We start from the raw sequence: 20,604 nt of genomic DNA on the forward strand, positions 1-20,604 counted from the left end.
CATTCGTGTTTAGGGGCCAGTTGAAGAAGGCTTCCGGGTGTGGGAGTTTCTCGCTGCATTTTTGACCCATTGGTGGTCTTCGGCCGTTTTCTGCTTTTGATCGGGTTGTTGTCTCTGGCACATTCCTCATGTCCATTCTCAATTTTAAAATCAATCTGTAGTACTCTTAATTGTGTCCGCTTTGAGAAAAAAATCATTTTATGGGACATAAAAACATTTTTGTCGGGAAATTATTCTTATCAAGAGTAATATGAAACTGTAAATTTGCATGGGGTTGTCTGTAAGTTTTTGATTACAGGCAAAGATCAGTGGGGTTATCTCACGATCAGGGTCAAGATTAATTACTAGTATGATTGTTTAACGATATTTAATTGACCAATGAGGATTAGGCGCATGTTATCTCTTCACATCTGTTTAGACTAGCCAGCATTCTCGCAATACACTAGTTCAGGGAAAGCTTGTTCGCGACCTCGAATTCTGAGTTGGTCAAGCGTTTAATTAAAATTCATACGAGAATATGCGAGATTTGGATGAACTGGGGGCAAAGTCATATATGGTACACATCAATATTCGATGTTTAATAGGCGTTTATTAGGACGCCCGTCGCTTTCCCGTTTACCTGTGAAGTCGTTGAGTGTCTTCTGTTTTTTGTTTGTTTGTGTTTATATTAAAAAAAGTAAAACAAAAATATTGTGAAAAATTTCGAACCATAGTGTTTGAAAATAACGGGAGAAAATTGGAAAAGAAATTTGAAATTAATACGGCTTGCAAATAACCAAAAACGAAAAATTTGACAAAGAAGGATCTCTAAAGAAGGAACGAGATCCTTCAAGTCACTGGAGGCGGTTTAGAACTTTGAGGAAGTTTATGTGCAGAAATATCATTTTTGGCGATTGAGAATAATTTCCAGAAACATGCTGGTGTAATGGCATTAATTGACAAAACAGTATATCATACACTGGTGACACTACATTATTTATTCTGTTTAGCTTTTGTCGGGAAAATATAGATAAGCAATCTAAACCATATGATTGTCATGTAAAACGGAGCTTTTTAAAATGTTGATGCTGGTCATCACACATAGTCGCAATGAATGATATTTAATATGCGATGTATTCAATAACAAATAACCATGGGTTCATAAATGTTATGCTTTCAATTTTTAAATAAACTGATCGCTAAAACTTGGAACAGTTTATACGTTCCTTGTTCAAACCATGAAAAATAAGTTCCCATAAAATCAAACAGCTATAGGTCGTCATATGGAATGAAACTCTTAGCCAAAAAGCCGCACCCACTTATAAGATATTAACAATGCCTTTACTCTGACTGTTGCATTTTGAACAAACGAGTACAGTCCAGCGCAATGTAGAACAAATATTTGCAAAATTTTGCCCTGGATATATACTGTATTTTGGACATAAAGAAGCTTCTCCCCCAAAATCCCGAAATTGCATTATGTTTGACAATGATTTTGATGTAAAACAAAACTTTAACCACATGTAGTCTGAACCTAAATGCTGAAGTAATCTATGATCGCTTAGTAACGCTTTAGCTAAGTATCGCTTTCGCGAAACTTGTCAAAAAGAAGGATCATGTATGTCAAAAAGATCCAAGTAAGCAGCTATTCCACTCATAAATCTTAAAGACCTCATTGCTTTCAACAAAATGACAACAATTGTTTTCTTTTTATCCAAAAAGGGGGGGGGGGGGGGGGGGGGTAGCAACTGTAATATAACATTATTTTTTTCGCATTAAGTATCATTTTTCTACCTACTAACGTGAATTTTCAGACACAAAAACAAATATACGACAGAATTGTTCATTTAATGTATGTAATCAAATGCCAAACTATATATGTATATATATGTGTGTGAAAATTAATTTACATTCTGAAGGTACAACAACAAAAAGTTTTTTTTTTTCTGTTTAAAATCTTAATAAATCTCATTGAAATTAACTAGATATTCTGTATACAATATCATGTAGGCTTCACAATATATCAAAATAAAATGCTGCACGACCCATGCAGATACCCTTCCTTTAAAAAATTGTCAATATCCGATGCATTTGAATTTAGCACAAAAAACTTATGTAAATTTAATACACGCATGCAACCAGGGCTAGCATTTTGAATATACATGTATATGTTAATGGTACCTAACTGTCAGAACATGATTATGATTTTTAAGGGTATATTAATTGTGTCTAACTGTCGCCTGGTGAGATAAATAGTTTAAGGTAAAACTTTATCATACCATATGGCCTAGGTGTTGATTGACTTTTATTTTTATGACCCAAGATCAGTACCGTATTGAATATAAAGACAATCTGCTAAGTGAACATCACAGCATGGATCTGTACATTTTGCGTGAAGGTAACACTCAAAGTCAGGTGACATACGATCTTACCATTCCTTTTGTAATTTTTGTATTCACAAACGATATATATACATGTAAACCAATATTTGCGTAGCGGCACACTTAGATTAAATGTTGAAGTTGGTCGTTATCTGCAGAATACTCAAAGAGAAAATATAATATGTTGCAATATAAGGGAAATGTTTTGGAGGACAAATATCATTTTGTTTTATCATGTCCAACGTATCGTCTATAGAGTTTTATATTTATTCTACAGTACTGTTCCACAACTTCACGGTCAGATATTATTATTAATTTATTTATTTATTTTTGTCATATATTGTATATATTTTTAGTTTGCCATAGCATGTATATGCTTCTTGAAAATTCATTGATCTGACTACAGTAAAAACGATGCCCATCAGATAAATCAATAAACTGATAATGCCCCCAGTTTATCAAATCTCGTATCTAACTAGTCGATAACGCAAAATCACGATCGATCTTGCACATGCGCATTGTTTCCCTGAACTAGTGTATTGCACTGAATGCTAGAGGACGCCATTTTAGTTTTCTCAAGAAAAGTGAAGATTTTTAATTTCCCACCCACCTACTCCCTTGATTCTTTAACAGATTTATATTCATAGGTATTATTTTTTAAATTAAAAATTTTGAATTTCATATGCTGATGATTTCAAACTTTTATTGTACTATATATATTTGTTTATATATTTTGTAATTTAGTTATTGAGGGTGGCGGTATTTATTCCCCACCTTTGCAAATTATTGTCATTTATTCAGTTTTGGTTTATTACATAATTGTTCATAACATTCAGTTGTATTATGTTTTTATGGTTTCTGAATAAATGACCTTTATCGCAAACCTTGTGTTAGATATTTTGCAAATGAACTCGAATCCTTGGAGTATTTCCTTCTCACGTCATCAGTTTAAAAGAAAAATTTGGCTGACAAAAAAACCTTTGCTGACCTGATATATGCCAATGCAAAGGAAGTGGTCTTTGTATAAATATGCTGACCGATAAGAATGAGGATATAACAAGTGCAAATGAAGCTATGATATTCCGATATCGCAATATTCCGACACATCATAAATGGTCCAATATCCCATTGGTCCCACGTTTCTATCATTTGATTACCAAAGTAAAATTAAACACAGTTTGATGTACAATGAGTGATCATATTTTCGAGAATATCATTGTTATATTTTTATCAAAATTGTCTATTTGTTGATATAAATATACTAGTAGCACTTTTCTCATTTTAGTAAGTTCTCTTATCATATCTGGATCAGTGATGTAAATGAAATTGCGGTATGATCAAGACTCAACATATTGCACTTCAATAATAATTTTAAAAAAAAGCTGCCTTATGATTGTCTGATCTTGACGCGGTTGGCAGGCTTTTAAACTAACAGGAGACCATACGTTTCCTGCATTTTTATGTACAGTTCATCATTGGAATTTTCTATGAAATGAAAAATACGTCATCTGTTATATTTTCCCCTTGTTTCAAACTTTTTGTTTCGGATTATTTATATCAATTGGCAGATATATGTTTGTAAATACGTGCAATCAGTTGATATGGAGGTCTTATAAGATTTAAATAATGCAAGGGCGACTACAAATACATTTGTGTGACTTAATGGTTGATTTTCAAAGCCATTGAGAGAAAACGTTACGTAACATACGTTACCGTTAAAGTCGACTAAAATTAATTAATTATACTATGAGAGAAATATATTTTCCCAACAATAATACAGTATTCCTATAGTATTACTTCATTTTTGCATTTGTTTTGACTCGATTTTTCTACTTGAAGTATCCATGAATTGAAATTGCACCCATGACCTTTGACCCCGATTTGCACCATAATTTCTTTTGACGACCGGGATATTTAGATGTGCGTCAAGTTGGTTACTTATTCCCTATTCCCTATTCGTTACCTATTCCCTATTCCCTTTTCGTTACCTATTCCCTATTCCCTATTCGTTACTAATTCCCTATTCCTTATTCGTTACCTATTCCCTATTCGTTACCTATTCCCTATTCCCTATTCGTTACCTATTCGTTACTTATTCCCTATTCCTTATTCGTTACTTATTCGATTTTTAATATCCTTCCCCCTTTTTAATTGTTAATACTCTTATATCTGGTAATAGTTCTAAATTTGTTGGGGTAAAATGATCTTTTAATGACCTATTTATATGTGTTTGTGCTCAACCGATTCTTTTACTTCATGTTCGATACTCATTTGTTGCTTATTTGTTTTTTTATACGTTCTACCTTTTAGGTAGCAATAAACAGTTGGGGATGTTAGGAAAAAATACTAAAATTTGCTAACATCCCCTTTTCATTGCTTTCTTGCAATGTCAAGCTTACTATTTGTGTCATATATGGGCATATGTCAGTCATTTCAAAATAAAGTACAAATTCGGAATCTGAACTTTTCGAAAAAAAAGGTTAAAATAAATGCAAATTAATTTAAAAAACCAATAGCATATTGATTTGTTAATATTTTTTCAAAATATGCAATCTTACCAACACCTGAGAAAATTTTATTTTAAAATTGTGTGCCAGCTTGTGTCAGATTTTGTCCATCCTGTTACTTTTTTTAACTGATAGCAAAAGTGATAATAGAAAAGAAAATATCCAATGAAAAGTGTGGCTCACATTTGCATAGCAGTGTTCATTTGAAATCACATTTACATTTATCATTTATGGAGATTACCCAAAAAAAATCTGCAGATAGTCCGTACGTTCAGGAAAATCATCACATTTCTTATTTTTCAAACACTCTTAAAAAAATAATGTGGAGACAATGGCATTGAAAATTTACTATTATGTCACTTTTCAATTGTACAAAATGGAAACTTAGTCAATAGATAAGTTATGTTGATTGTAAAAATTATTTTACACATTTTTTGGGGTAACAGGAACGAACAAAGGCAGTAACAGGGAGGACAAAGTGGTAACAGTAGAGACAAAATATAATTAAGGTCACAAAAATCAATAACAAAAAAATGGATTTTGAATTTCATAGGGATACGAACGGAAGATATAAGTATCTAAACATTATACACGAACCATGTATACGTGTATCAACCCTGTCCGGGTCAAACAAACAAAACAAAACAAAAAAAAATAAAAAAAATGGTATTGGTGTTGTTTTTTTCCCCGCTAAGTATGAAGTAAGATTTGGTTGCTGCAAGTCGTAAAAATCAGTACATAAGATGACATGCCTTTCTGTGAACTACCGCTTTTAAGACCAAGTTCAGCATGTTGGTTCTTATTTATTTATCATATTTTCTTCCTGAATATGCCTTTAAGTGTCCACTGGAGGCTAACCAATCACCAGAACAACCACACATCGTACCCACCCATCGTACCGTCTGAGAGAAGGTTGAAGATGTAGGCGTAAAAAGCAAAACTAACTTCATATGTTATAAACAAGAGGACATATTAAAGAACTCAACAATACAACTGAACGAAAATTCAAATTCTGTTTATCTTATTGTCAATGATTCTGATATACATGTAGCTAGTTTCTGACACATTTTAACAATGAAGGATTGTCATTCTTGAATTTTTGGATCATCTCCATAAGTTCACGAAGAGGCTCTGATTTTATTTGGATTCGGAATGATAGCCAATATTCTGGAAGTTGTAGCAGCGTCTCTCAATTATTATTGGCAAAGAAAAGCACGCAGGCGTCCAAAAAAAAAGGGGGGGGGGTTATGTCATAATAAAAATTATAAAAATGAATAATACACACAGATTTGCCGCTGGTGTGCGTATTTATATTTGGAATGTCAAATATACCAATGACCTGCAACTTTAAGAAGGCAATACATCAATGGGTAGAAATTCTTTTATCAATTCATGGGTCGACCCCTACGTACATAATGTGCACCGTTCTTTTATATGTCTTCTTATATCATCTCATTTAAGTATGATAGTGGTAGCTGTGAAATATATATGGGATTTTCACATTGTTATATTATGAATAAGGCAGGGGAGTTCAAACCACTACCGGAGGTATAATATACCCACATTTATATGTTGTGCAACCCTCCCCCTTTTTTTTGGGAATAAAAGACATTCTTTTGTTTTTAATAAGTGTTGCTGTCGTCTAGCAAGGTCTGTATCTCTATTTGCCTATAACGAGAAAGTAGAAACCAGTACAAAAGTTGGCAAAATATGATGATAGTTTTACAACCCAAGCAAAACAAAATAACTCATCAAGGAACAAAATGAACCAAATTAGGTTCAGGTACTCAAGAAAGCATGCAAGTACATATCGCAAAGGGTAAAGCATTCAAAGAGTATTGAAAAGAAACAATGCGTATTCTATATGACACGTTTGAATAATAGCTGTACAGTAATATCGGCAACTGAATTCTAACAAAATAGTTGCACAATTAATAATTTTGTCCATCCTGTTACCAGTAAAGGTAGCACTTGACTTGTTCTAGAAATACTTAATACAAATGTACATTTTATGAATTAATATACCGTATGGTAATAAATATGTGTAACAATTTATTTGCGATAATGTAAGAGGCATTTTGAGTTATCTTACAAAGTATGTCTATCCTGTTACCATTTTTGTCCCTCCTGTTACCACTGTCTTTGTAACAGGAAGGACAGTAACAGGATGGAAAAATTAGTACATAACTTAAATTGGTTTTAAAATAGTCGCTCCCTAATAACTGATGTAGTGTTTTTATACTTCCGGCCCATGCCTAAGTTACGGTAACAAGCGTTTCATTAGTCTTATGCAATTAAAAATTATCTATCAACTGGTAACATTAGAGACATTATAAAAAGGTACGCATACATCAATACCTACCGATCTTCGGATTCTGATGACCAAAATCCTTCCACATAAAAATTTTTACCATGTCGTTACGTCCTGTATCCACGCCTACGACGTCACCATAAAAACCCGCCGTTATTTGAGGGAGAAACTAGTTTTATTTCGTAAACAAATAAATAGTAACAGGAAGGACAAATATTGATGAACAGACATTCCAGTGACTGTGGAATAAAATTTGTCATGATTCGAAACATGGAAAGTTATTTATTTTCAATTATGATGTTACTAAATAAAGAAAAATCAGTCTGTTTACCTTTAAAGACAGTTTTATGAACAGATAATTTGAATGCAAATGTTATTTATCAAAAATGAACGCATGGAAATTGGCGAATTTTCATACTTCAACGAATATAAAAAAAATATGAAACTTTTTGCACACTAGTATTTGCTTGTACTATCTTGCACAATATGTAAACTCTTATGTTAAATTAAAAAAATATGTCAAACTTACAAATAAAACAGACAATAGGCAATAACCGAAAAATGTAATTTTTTTTGAAATGACTGACGTATGTAATCAGAATCTTCCATAGATTTTATATACAGTATATAAAATGGTAAAATATAATTTCTATTCTAACTTTTGATGTACCCATGGAAACAATCTGAATTTATTTGTTATAAAATATTGCAAAAAGGGGGGGGGGGGGAAGAGATGTCACATATTTCCCCAAAATTTAGCTAAAAGTAGAATTTCAATCGCTTGAAGTAATACCTTTTCTGAAACTGTGTACATATATCATTCAGCAAATCCAATGAAAATCATATGTCTTTCGTCTCATTTTTTTGTAAAATTGCGCCAAAAACTTCAGTCGTGTAGAGGAAAAGAGTGTTTGTAAACAGTACATTAATTTCTGGGCCGATGGCCGGTCCAGCTATGAAAATACGGATTGTCAAACAGAAAACAGCACATAAAACATGTAAAAAATAATCTGGATGCTCTTATAAACCATCTTTGAAGGCTAAAGTAGCACTCATCTGTCTGAAAATGAATTTTATTACACAATAACTTTCCTATTTGAAAACAACGTACAACAAACGTATTATAAGTGAATAGGTAACAGGTTATTTACCGAGCGCTGGAACGGGTACATGCGCGCTAATAGGGTCATTTTACTCTAAGAACACATTGTTACCACCAGAGACATGGACACAATTGTAAATCCTTTTCTAAAAGGTGCCACGTACAAAAAACATATCATAAGTTAATAGGTAACGAATAGGTAACAGGGTATTAACCGAGCGCTGGAACGGGTACATGCGCGCTTATGGGGTCATTTCATCTCTAAGAACACATTGTTACCACAAGAGACATAGGAACAATTGAAAATCCTTTTCTTAAAGGTGCAACGTACAACAAACGTATTACAAGTGAATAGGTAACGAATAGGTAACGAATAGGTAACAGGGTATTAACCGAGCGCTGGAACGGGTACATGCGCGCTCATATGGTCATTTCATCTCTAAGAACACATTGTTACCACCAGAGACCTGAACACAATTAAAAATCCTTATTCTAAAAGGTGCAACGTACAACAAACGTATTATAAGTGAATAGGTAACAGGTTATTTACCGAGAGCTGGAACGGGTACATGCGGGCTAATAGGGTCATTTTACTCTAAGAACACATTGTTACCACCAGAGACATGGACACAATTGTAAATCCTTTTCTAAAAGGTGCCACGTACAAAAAACATATCATAAGTTAATAGGTAACGAATAGGTAACAGGGTATTAACCGAGCGCTGGAACGGGTACATGCGCACTTATGGGGTCATTTCATCTCTAAGAACACATTGTTACCACAAGAGACATAGGAACAATTGAAAATCCTTTTCTTAAAGGTGCAACGTACAACAAACGTATTACAAGTGAATAGGTAACGAATAGGTAACAGGGTATTAACCGAGCGCTGGAACGGGTACATGCGCGCTCATATGGTCATTTCATTTTTAAGAACACATTGTTACCACCAGAGACCTGAACACAATTGAAAATCCTTTTTCTAAAAGGTGCAACGTACAACAAACGTATTATAAGTGAATAGGTAACAGGTTATTTACCGAGCGCTGGAACGGGTACATGCGCGCTAATAGGGTCATTTTACTCTAAGAACACATTGTTACCACCAGAGACATGGACACAATTGTAAATCCTTTTTTAAAAGGTGCCACGTACAAAAAACATATCATAAGTTAATAGGTAACGAATAGGTAACAGGGTATTAACCGAGCGCTGGAACGGATACATGCGCGCTTATGGGGTCATTTCATCTCTAAGAACACATTGTTACCACAAGAGACATAGGAACAATTGAAAATCCTTTTCTTAAAGGTGCAACGTACAACAAACGTATTACAAGTGAATAGGTAACGAATAGGTAACGAATAGGTAACAGGGTATTAACCGAGCGATGGAACGGGTACATGCGCGCTCATAGGGTCATTTCATCTCTAAGAACACATTGTTACCACAAGAGACCTGAACACAATTGAAAATCCTTTTTCTAAAAGGTGCAACGTACAACAAACGTATTATAAGTGAATAGGTAACAGGTTATTTACCGAGCGCTGGAACGGGTACATGCGCGCTAATAGGGTCATTTTACTCTAAGAACACTTTGTTACCATAAGAGATATGGACACAATTGAAAATCCTCTTTCTAAAAGGTGCAACGTACAACAAACGTATTATAAGTGAATAGGTAACAGGGTATGAACCGAGCGCTGGAACGGGTTAATGCGCGCTAAGAGGGTCATTTCATCTCTAAGAACACATTGTTACCACCAGAGACATGGACACAATTGAAAATCCTTTTCTTAAAGGTGCAACGTACAACAAACGTATTATAAGTGCATAGGTAACGAATAGGTAAAAGGGTATTAATCAAGCGCTGGAACGGGTACATGCGCGCTAATAGGGTCATTTCATCTCTAAGAACACATTGTTACCACCAGAGACAAGGACACAATTGAAAATCCTTTTCTAAAAGGTGCAACGGGGACATGCGCGCTAATAGCCTAAATAGGGTAATTTCATCTCGAAGAACACATTGTTACCACCAGAGACATGGACACAATTAAAAATCCTTTTCTAACAGGTGCAACGTACAACAAACGTATTATAAGTGAATAGGTAGCGAATAGGTAACGAATAGAGTATTAACCGAGCGCTGGAAAGAATACAAGCGCGCTAATAGAGTAATTTCATCTCGAAGAACACATTGTTACCACCAGAGACATGGACACAATTAAAAATCCTTTTCTAAAAGGTGCAACGTACAACAAACGTATTATAAGTGAATAGGTAACGAATAGGTTACTAATAGGTAACAGGGTATCAACCGAGCGCTGGAACGGGTACATACGCGCATATAGTGGTATTTCATCTATAAGAACACATTTTTACCACCAGAGATATGAATTTAATTGAAAATCCCTTTCTTAAAGGTGCAACGTACAACAAACGAAATATAAGTGAATAGGTAACAGGGTATTAACCGAGCGCTGGAACGGGTACATGCGCGCTAATAGGGTCATTTCATCTCTAAGAACACATTGTTACCACCAGAGACCTGAACACAATTGGAAATCCTTTTTCTCAAAGGTGCAACGTACAACAAACGTATTATAAGTGAATAGGTAACAGGTTATTTACCGAGCGCTGGAACGGGTACATGCGCGCTAATAGGGTCATTTTACTCTAAGAACACTTTGTTACCATTAGAGACATGGACACAATTGAAAATCCTCTTTCTAAAAGGTGCAACGTACAACGAACGTATTATAGGTGAAAAGGTAACAGGGTATGAACCGAGCGCTGGAACGGGTACATGCGCGCTAAGAGGGTCATTTCATCTCTAAGAACACATTGTTACCACCAGAGACACGGACACAATTGAAAATCCTTTTCTTAGAGGTGCAACGTACAACAAACGTATTATAAGTGCATAGGTAACGAACGGGTACATTAGCGCTATAAATAGGGTAATTTCATCCCGAAGAACACATTGGTCAGAGACATGGACACAATTAAAAATCCTTTTCTAAAAGGTGCAAGGTACAACAAACGTATTATAAGTGAATAGGTAACGAATAGGTAACGAATAGGTAACGAATAGGGTATTAACGAGCGCTGGAAAGGGTAAATGCGCGCTAATAGAGTAATTTCATCTCGAAGAACACATTGTTACCACCAGAGACATGGACACAACTAAAAATCCTTTTCAAAAAGGTGCAACGTACAACAAACGTATTATAAGTGAATAGGTAACGAATATGTTACGAATAGGTAACAGGGTATTAACCGAGCGCTGGAACGGGTACACACGCGCTAATAGGGGTATTTCATCTATAAGAACAAATTGTTACCACCAGAGACATGAACACAATTAAAAAACGATTTATTTCAAGGTGACAGGTTTACCCGCCGCATTAAAAAGAGAATAAGGAAAGAATAAGTTACAGGGTATTATCCAAGCGCTGGAACGAGTACATACGCGCTAACAGGGGTATTTCATCTATAAGAACACATTATTACCATCAGAGATATGAACTTAATTGAAAATCCTTTTCTAAAGGTGCAACGTACAACAAACGTATTATAAGTGAATAGGTAACGAATAGGTTACTAATAGGTAACAGGGTATCAACCGAGCGCTGGAATGGGTACATACGCGCTAATAGTGGTATTTCATCTATAAGAACACATTTTTACCACCAGAGATATGAATTTAATTGAAAATCCCTTTCTAAAAGGTGCAACGTACAACAAACGAAATATAAGTGAATAGGTAACAGGGTATTAACCGAGCGCTGGAACGGGTACATGCGCGCTAATAGGGTCATTTCATCACTAAGAACACATTGTTACCACCAGAGACCTGAACACAATTGGAAATCCTTTTTCTCAAAGGTGCAACGTACAACAAACGTATTATAAGTGAATAGGTAACAGGTTATTTACCGAGCGCTGGAACGGGTACATGCGCGCTAATAGGGTCATTTTACTCTAAGAACACTTTGTTACCATTAGAGACATGGACACAATTGAAAATCCTCTTTCTAAAAGGTGCAACGTACAACGAACGTATTATAGGTGAAAAGGTAACAGGGTATGAACCGAGCGCTGGAACGGGTACATGCGCGCTAAGAGGGTCATTTCATCTCTAAGAACACATTGTTACCACCAGAGACACGGACACAATTGAAAATCCTTTTCTTTAAGGTGCAACGTACAACAAACGTATTATAAGTGCATAGGTAACGAACGGGTACATTAGCGCTAATAGGGTAATTTCATCTCGAAGAACACATTGTTACAACCAGAGACATGGACACAATTAAAAATCCTTTTCTAAAAGGTGCAAGGTACAACAAACGTATTATAAGTGAATAGGTAACGAATAGGTAACGAATAGGGTATTAACGAGCGCTGGAAAGGGTAAATGCGCGCTAATAGAGTAATTTCATCTCGAAGAACACATTGTTACCACCAGAGACATGGACACAACTAAAAATCCTTTTCTAAAAGTTGCAACGTACAACAAACGTATTATAAGTGAATAGGTAACGAATATGTTACGAATAGGTAACAGGGTATTAACCGAGCGCTGGAACGGGTACACACACGCTAATAGGGGTATTTCATCTATAAGAACAAATTGTTACCACCAGAGACATGAACACAATTAAAAAACGATTTATTTCAAGGTGACAGGTTTACCCGCCGCATTAAAAAGAGAATAAGGAAAGAATAAGTAACAGGGTATTATCCAAGCGCTGGAACGAGTACATACGCGCTAACAGGGGTATTTCATCTATAAGAACACAGTATTACCATCAGAGATATGAACTTAATTGAAAATCCTTTTCTAAAGGTGCAACGTACAACAAACGTATTATAAGTGAAAAGGTAACGAATAGGTCACAGGGTATTAACCGAGCGCTGGAACGGGTACATGCGCGCTAATAGGATCATTTCATCCCTTAGAACACATCGTTACCACCAGAGACATGAACATAATTGAAAATCCTTTTCTCAGAGGTGCAACGTACAACAAACGTATTATAAGTGAATAGGTAACAGGTAAATAACCGAGCGCTGGAACGGGTAAATGTGCGCTCATAGTGTCATTTCATCTCTAAGAACACATTGTTACAACCAGAGACATGGACACAATTGAAAATCCTTTTATAAAAGGTGCAACGTACAAAAAAGTATCATAAGTGAATAGGTAACGAATAGGTAACAGGGTATTAACCGAGCGCTGGAACGGGTACATGCGCGCTAATAGGGTCATTTCATCTCTAAGAACACATTGTTACCACAAGAAACAATTGAAAATCCTTTTCTAAAAGGTGCAACGTACAACAAACGTATTACAAGTGAATAGGTAACGAATAGGTAACGAAAAGGTAACAGGGTATTAACCGAGCGCTGGAACGGGTACATGCGCGCTAATAGGGTCATTTCATCTCTAAGAACACATTGTTACCACCAGACACCTGAACACAATTGAAAGTCCTTATTTCTAAAAGGTGCAACGTACAACAAACGTATTATAAGTGAATAGGTAACGAATAGGTAACAGGTTGTTTACCGAGCGCTGGAACGGGTACACATGCGCGCTAATAGGGTCATTTTACTCTAAGAACACTTTGTTACCATTAGAGATATGGACACAATTGAAAATCCTCTTTTTAAAAGGTGCAACGTACAACAAACGTATTATAAGTGAATAGGTAACAGGGTATGAACCGAGCGCTGGAACGGGTACATGCGCGCTAAGAGGGTCATTTCATCTCTAAGAACACATTGTTACCACCAGAGACACGGACACAATTGAAAATCCTTTTCTTAAAGGTGCAACGAACAACAAACGTATTATAAGTGCATAGGTAACGAATAGGTAAAAGGGTATTAATCGAGCGCTGGAACGGGTACATGCGCGCTAATAGGGTCATTTCATCTCTAAGAACACATTGTTACCACCAGAGACAAGGACACAATTGAAAATCCTTTTCTAAAATGTGCAACGGGTATATGCGCGCTAATAGGGTAATTTCATCTCGAAGAACACATTGTTACCACCAGAGACATGGACACAATTAAAAATGCTTTTCTAAAAGGTGCAACGTACAACAAACGTATTATAAGTGAATAGGTAACGAATAGGTTACGAATAGGTAACAGGGTATTAACCGAGCGTTGGAACGGGTACATACGCGCTAATAGGGGTTTTTCATCTATAAGAACACATTTTTACCACCAGAGATATGAATTTAATTGAAAATCCTTTTCTAAAAGGTGCAACGTACAACAAACGAATTATAAGTGAATAGGTAACAGGGTATTTACCGAGCGCTGGAACGGGTACATGTGCGCTAATAGGGTCATTTCATCTCTAAGAACAAAGTGTTACCACCAGAGACATGAACACAATTAAAAAACGATTTATTTCAAGGTGCAACGTACAACAAACGTATTAAAGGCGAATAAGGAACGAATAAGTAACAGGGTATTATCCGAGCGCTGGAACGAGTACATACGCGCTGATAGGGGTATTTCATCTATTAGATACATTATTGCCACCAGAGATATGAACACAATTGAAAATCCTTTTCTAAAAGGTGCAACGTACAACAAACGTATTAAAAGCGAATAAGTAACGAATATTTAACAGGGTTTTATCCGAGCGCTTGAACAGGTACATATGCGCTTATAGAGTTATATCACCTCTTAGAACCCAAATCTACGACAAAAGACAACAAACCAATTGAAAATCATGTTTTAAAATGTGCAACGTATGATACACGTATTATAAGCGAATTATAATCGAGTGATGGAACGAATTAAACAAGGTAATATCATGCTCCAAAACGATGTACATCCTGCTTACATGTTTAACCCCATCACATTATTTTAGTATGTGCCTGTCCCTAGACAAGAGCCTGAAATTAAGTAGTTATCGTTTGTTTTTGTTTTTTTGTATATGAAATACGGCCGTCAGTTTTTGTTGTTTGAATTGTGTGAGGTTGTCATGTCTGGGCCTTTTGTATGTGACTACACGATTTGGGCTATGCTCATTGTTGAAGACCGTACAGTGACCTATAGTTGATAATTTCTGTGTCATTTTGATCTATTGTGGAGTGTTGTCTCATTGGCATTCATACCACATCTTCTTTTTTTATGCAAGCGCTAACACGGTGATTTCATCCCGTCGAACCAAGAGTATTAACAATTAAAAAGGGGGAAGGATATTAAAAATCGATTAAGTAACAAATAAGGAATAGGGTTGGACATTATGCGAGTACATGTTATTGTCAAATCTCTCCTTGGTATGGAGTGAAATTTTGCCTCGTAGATATTGGCACTGCTCTATAAATCAACAATCTTATACATGTAAACTGAGGTCCAAATAAACATTGACCTACCACTAATGTTTCCCATTGACCTAGTCAAAAACTAATACACGTAAACTAATCAGAAGTTTCAAAGTCAATAGACCATGACTGAGGATAAAAAAAAACGTCAACACATATTTTTGTTTATGAAATATGAAATTTCGACCTCATTCTACTCAAAAAGTAGCACATGAAGGTATATTTTTTAGTACATATTTGATTTAAGCAGGTAACGAATAACCTATTTGCAAATCTGCATCAAAATTTCAATATGGGATCAAAACTGTATCGTATGCCCTTAATCACAAACTGTAACTTTGTTGACGCTGACGACGCCGGAAACAGCATACCTATATCTCGCTTTTTGACTCAGTCAAGGCAAGACAAAAACCATAACAGACATGTATAATATGTTTTTACACCAAGCCAAAACTAAATAACAAACAAAAACAGCAGCCCCACACTTGATTATGGGAATACAGATTTTTGCTTTATCCTACTTTTCGGTCTTTCGATGTCGTCCCCAAAAGCTAAAAAGTATTACACTGATTTATTATATTTTGCCTTGTGATCAAATTGTTGTCGAAAAATGATTAAAGCAAAATTTGCGTTTTAGAAAGTTCAGAATGACTTTAGCAGTCCCTACAGCAGACTACACGCAGAATTTTTTTCGCATCGCTCCGTTCGGCAAATACTTTTTGTCCTGGCTTCCAGATGCAGATCTAGGGCATAAGTCTAAGACTGCAGTTACTATATGTGTATTCCCTTAAGTCCACGTCTGACTTAGTTAGCAATTGTTATACCAAATAGGGTTGAACTACACTGTTAATTACTGATGAACAAACATCCCTCTGCACTCATGTGTCAAAATGATCATTTATTTATTTTCAAAATTAACTTTGAATTTTAAGAAATACAAAATACTACGAATTTTCAACCATAGGGTTAGATTCCCTTAGCTATATTTGGCAAACTCACTTGAAATTGTGTGTTGTCAATGCTCTCTTATTTCGTGCTTTATTTGACCTTGTTAACCTCTTTGATTCGAGTGTCACTGATGAGTCTTTAGCAGACAAAATGTACGTCTCTGTATACAAAATGTTAAGCTAGGTATCTATGCCTATTTTACAAATATATGTGACTCATTCAAACCAATCCGAATACCATATAAATAGTTAATTATGTATAACAACTGAGGAACAGACCTAATTCTGAGAGCTTAAACTTTACCACTGAATTGTAAAATTGTAGGCAATGCTACTATACCGGTATGCTGCTGTCACGGTCAAAAAGTTAATAACTAGCATTGTTTGCTTTCCACGACTTCCATTGCAAGTGAGACAAAAGAAATATGGTTTTAATAAAACAGACATCCTGATTAACCTTGCTGGAGACTACAACTCTATAACCGTGTATTTTTGTTGCAAAATTATTCACATTAAGTATAGTAATATAGCTAATTCTGTATAACAGTGTTATCTAATTCAGTAAATTATATGCATTAAGTATATCTGCCTACCCTTCCGAAGCACCCGAGATCACACACAGTTTTCGATGGGGTTCGTGTTGCGCAGTCTTGTTTTCTACGTTGTGTTTTTGTACAATTGTTTATTTACTTGTATTTTCGTTTTTAGCCAATGTGTTTCCAGTTTATTTTCGAATTACGAGTTTGAATGATATATTTCGTCTCTCTTTTGAAACAAGTCTTACCCAGACATATATTATCATTTTATTTTTGAATTTACATAGGTTAAATATTTTCATATATCACAGATTTATAATGCTATAGATAGCAATACTATATTGTATCTAAAAAGTTCATTGCCATATAAATAATGAAAAAAAAATGAATACAGAAAAGAAACATTCACTCCGAAAAAGCGTCGGCTGTCAATTCTAAATTGTCAGCTGCTTTATCCTCGATAACCTTTCTGATGTCTTCCTCTCCTAACTTTTCCAAAGCTGTTTTAAGTTCCTTAAGTTTATCCTTGTCTTTTGAATTTGATCGAATTTGTTTCCAATACAACAAACATTTCTGTGTTGTTTCAATCATCACTTTGTCATTTGCATCAGATAATCCGGTTTCTGGGCATTGTTCATTAATCAGATTAATAATAGATGTGTTCGGTATATTTAAATACATGGCCAACATTAATCCTTTAAGTTGTTTTACACCTACGACTCTCGCTAATACAGCCAGACTTCCATCTTTCAATACAGCATTTTCCTTGCTCTTTCCAGTTGCAGTTCCCGCTATAAAGAAAAACCATGATATTTTTTTATTTATTACAGCACATTGCCAGGAAGCTTAATTATTGTCAGTTAAATTCAATAAATGAATCACGTCATTTGAAATTCCCAAAGAAATTGCATATATATATACATCATTGTTGTAAAATATTTTGACTTCACAGATTTATACCTTATACTCTTTCAGCTGTCATGCATCCTCAAATAAATGCTTCGCAGAGCGCAACCTGATAATACCACAGAGGTCTAACCCTGAACAGTTGGTGGGTGCAAGTTTGGACACAATATTCAAGCTTGATCGGTATTGTCTAAATTTCGATTGTGCTAAAATTTTTGACATAATACATACAGGTTTCTGACACAAAATAAATGTGGTGAATAATCTGAAAAATTTGAAAAGGGTTAAAATAAGTATATTGTTTTTCAATTGAAGATTTCTTGCTATTGCGCAATACTGTGTTTTTGCGCAATACTGTTATATTGTGCAATATTGTGCTTCTGAGCAATGCTTGGCAATAAAATATTTCTTGCTATTGCGCAATATTTAGCAATTAAAGATCTCTTGCTATTGTGCAATATTCAGAAATTTTAGATATCTTGCTATTGCTCAATATTAAATTTTATTACGCAATACTGTGCAAACGGATATGTCTTGCTTTTGCGCAATACTGTGTAATTCAAGACTTTTTGCTATTGCAAAATACTATGCAACTGAAAATTTCTTTCTATTGCGAAAAACTATGCAACTAAAATTTTCTTGCTATTGCGCAATACTGTGATATTTTTAATACAAATGAACGATTTACACATCCTGCTAAATCAGAAATAATCAATAAAAATATGCAAAATTTTAAAGAAAAAATCCCCTTATTTATTTTTGGAATCACCCTCGGAGCAATTATCCCTAAACTCAATCAAAGCCTTCCATTTGTTGAATTGTACATTGCAGCACGATTTCAGAGTGATCTACACACTTACACACAGGTTATTGTCCGGAAACTGTAATAACGCTTGTTTTGACCCTAAATATTTATACCATAACCCCTAAAATTAATCCTTAATCTTTTTTGTTTATGAACCTTCTGGTAAAATTTCATAGAGATCCATTCACTTTAACAAAAGTAATTGTTCGGAAACCTAATGTGTCTTTGGACGACAGCGACGCTGACGACGACATCCTATAAAAATGCAGTCGTATAAAATCTCATGAAAATGCATGGTTCTCTCTAAGGATTTTTAAGGCCAGTCCAGGAATTGTCATTTTTGGCCATGATGAGTCCAACAGTAATTAAGAAGAAGATATTTATTTAGAATTAAATTCTGATTACTTTTAAACTTTTGCTATAAAATGATGATTTGTGTGTTCAGTTTAAACGATTACTTTTTTTCAATCTCCATGCATCTTTACTAGATTCACCAGTTTTGAAAATGGTGAGTCCAGACAGATGTTCATGAATCTATGACTGATGGCTTCGCCTAAGTGAGAACCCTGAAAATGTAAATACTAGTAAACTAGATCCAATTACGCGAGTCCTCCTGTCACTTCAGACCTCGATTGTATAGGTGTGGATCCACACATGAAAATGTTTACATTGGCATAGCTCAAGAGATATAAAAACATATAATATATCATAAAGTCGCTAAATTATTTCCAAGCTAAACAAAAAACACATTTTCTCTGAAGTGCATTAATTTTACAAATGGTTATTAAACTGTAAATTACCGTCAATATTATCCAGTCTGAATGAGACTCCCATGCTTATACAAATGAATGAAATATCTTTAAATGAACGTTTCCTGCATATCAATACTCTCATACCTTTCTTTAACCGCGTCTTTTCCGTCATTTTTCACAAACCAAGACAACCAAGACGACAGAGAAATCTAATCAGTCGGTAAAAAATCAACTGTCAATGATTTTCAATTCCCCTGATCACACGACTTTTTAAATGTCTGAACAAATACAGTGGTATTTCTTAAAATAACCCAATTATTGCAACGGTACAACGAGTACTTTCTTTTAATATATATCTTTGAAGAATCACTATTGGACACTTTGATCAAATCTTCCAAAATTGTCATCATGACCGAGTATTTATAGATTTTTTTTTATGTTTGAAAATACGATATGATGCCATAACAACCAAAAGCCAACAACATATGTAAAACAATAAGTTGAGATACGGTATAATTTAATAAAGATAATAAGGAGTTATTTTATCGGTCCGTCCTCGTTTTCGTCTCAAGCACACTATGATGGATATTCCTCTGAGAAAAAAAAATATAATATAGGCCCTGACAAGTAAAAAAATAAATATTATAAAGAGATTTGTTTCAATTGATTTGACAACTTTAAACCATGTAAAAACTCAAGCGAGAAAAATATATAGTAAACAAGATGTCAAATAAATCAATACGTGTGATTTTGTGACAGATCTTGATTATTAAGACTTACTAGTATTACACTTCTATTTTCGTTGTCATTGAATTGTTAACAGAGTTCTTTCGAACAATTAAATCAGTAATTTGATATTCTGTTTTTAAGAACAACTTACCTTCTTCAGTCATAGTATATCCGTTTAGTCAGACCAAGCGATCAGGTGCGTTACTGGCGTGTAAACAACTACTTAGCAACCGCACTCAGGTGTATACCATATTGACCTCTTATTCAAGTTATATTTTGATTGTCAAT

The 20,604-nt window shown here is 34.8% G+C and overlaps 1 protein-coding gene across 3 annotated transcripts; it reads right to left on the bottom strand.

Annotated features, from left to right (window-relative positions):
* Positions 1-17,373: 17,373 nt before the first annotated feature.
* Positions 17,374-20,604, bottom strand: LOC134725490 (uncharacterized). 3 transcript variants are annotated; one of them, XM_063589371.1, is made up of 2 exons: positions 20,468-20,604; positions 17,374-17,915 (listed from the first exon to the last, which is right to left on the bottom strand). In XM_063589371.1, exons 1-2 carry the CDS (start codon positions 20,478-20,480, stop codon positions 17,530-17,532), a joined length of 399 nt encoding a protein of 132 aa, XP_063445441.1. In that variant the 5' UTR covers positions 20,481-20,604; the 3' UTR covers positions 17,374-17,529. The 3 variants fall into 3 exon arrangements, with proteins under 3 accessions (XP_063445441.1, XP_063445433.1, XP_063445424.1); XM_063589363.1 differs by lacking the exon at positions 20,468-20,604 and adding an exon at positions 19,732-19,970; XM_063589354.1 differs by lacking the exon at positions 20,468-20,604 and adding an exon at positions 19,636-19,787.

Source organism: Mytilus trossulus, chromosome 1 (assembly GCF_036588685.1).
Source record: "Mytilus trossulus isolate FHL-02 chromosome 1, PNRI_Mtr1.1.1.hap1, whole genome shotgun sequence".
Taxonomy (NCBI): Eukaryota; Metazoa; Mollusca; class Bivalvia; order Mytilida; family Mytilidae; genus Mytilus; species Mytilus trossulus.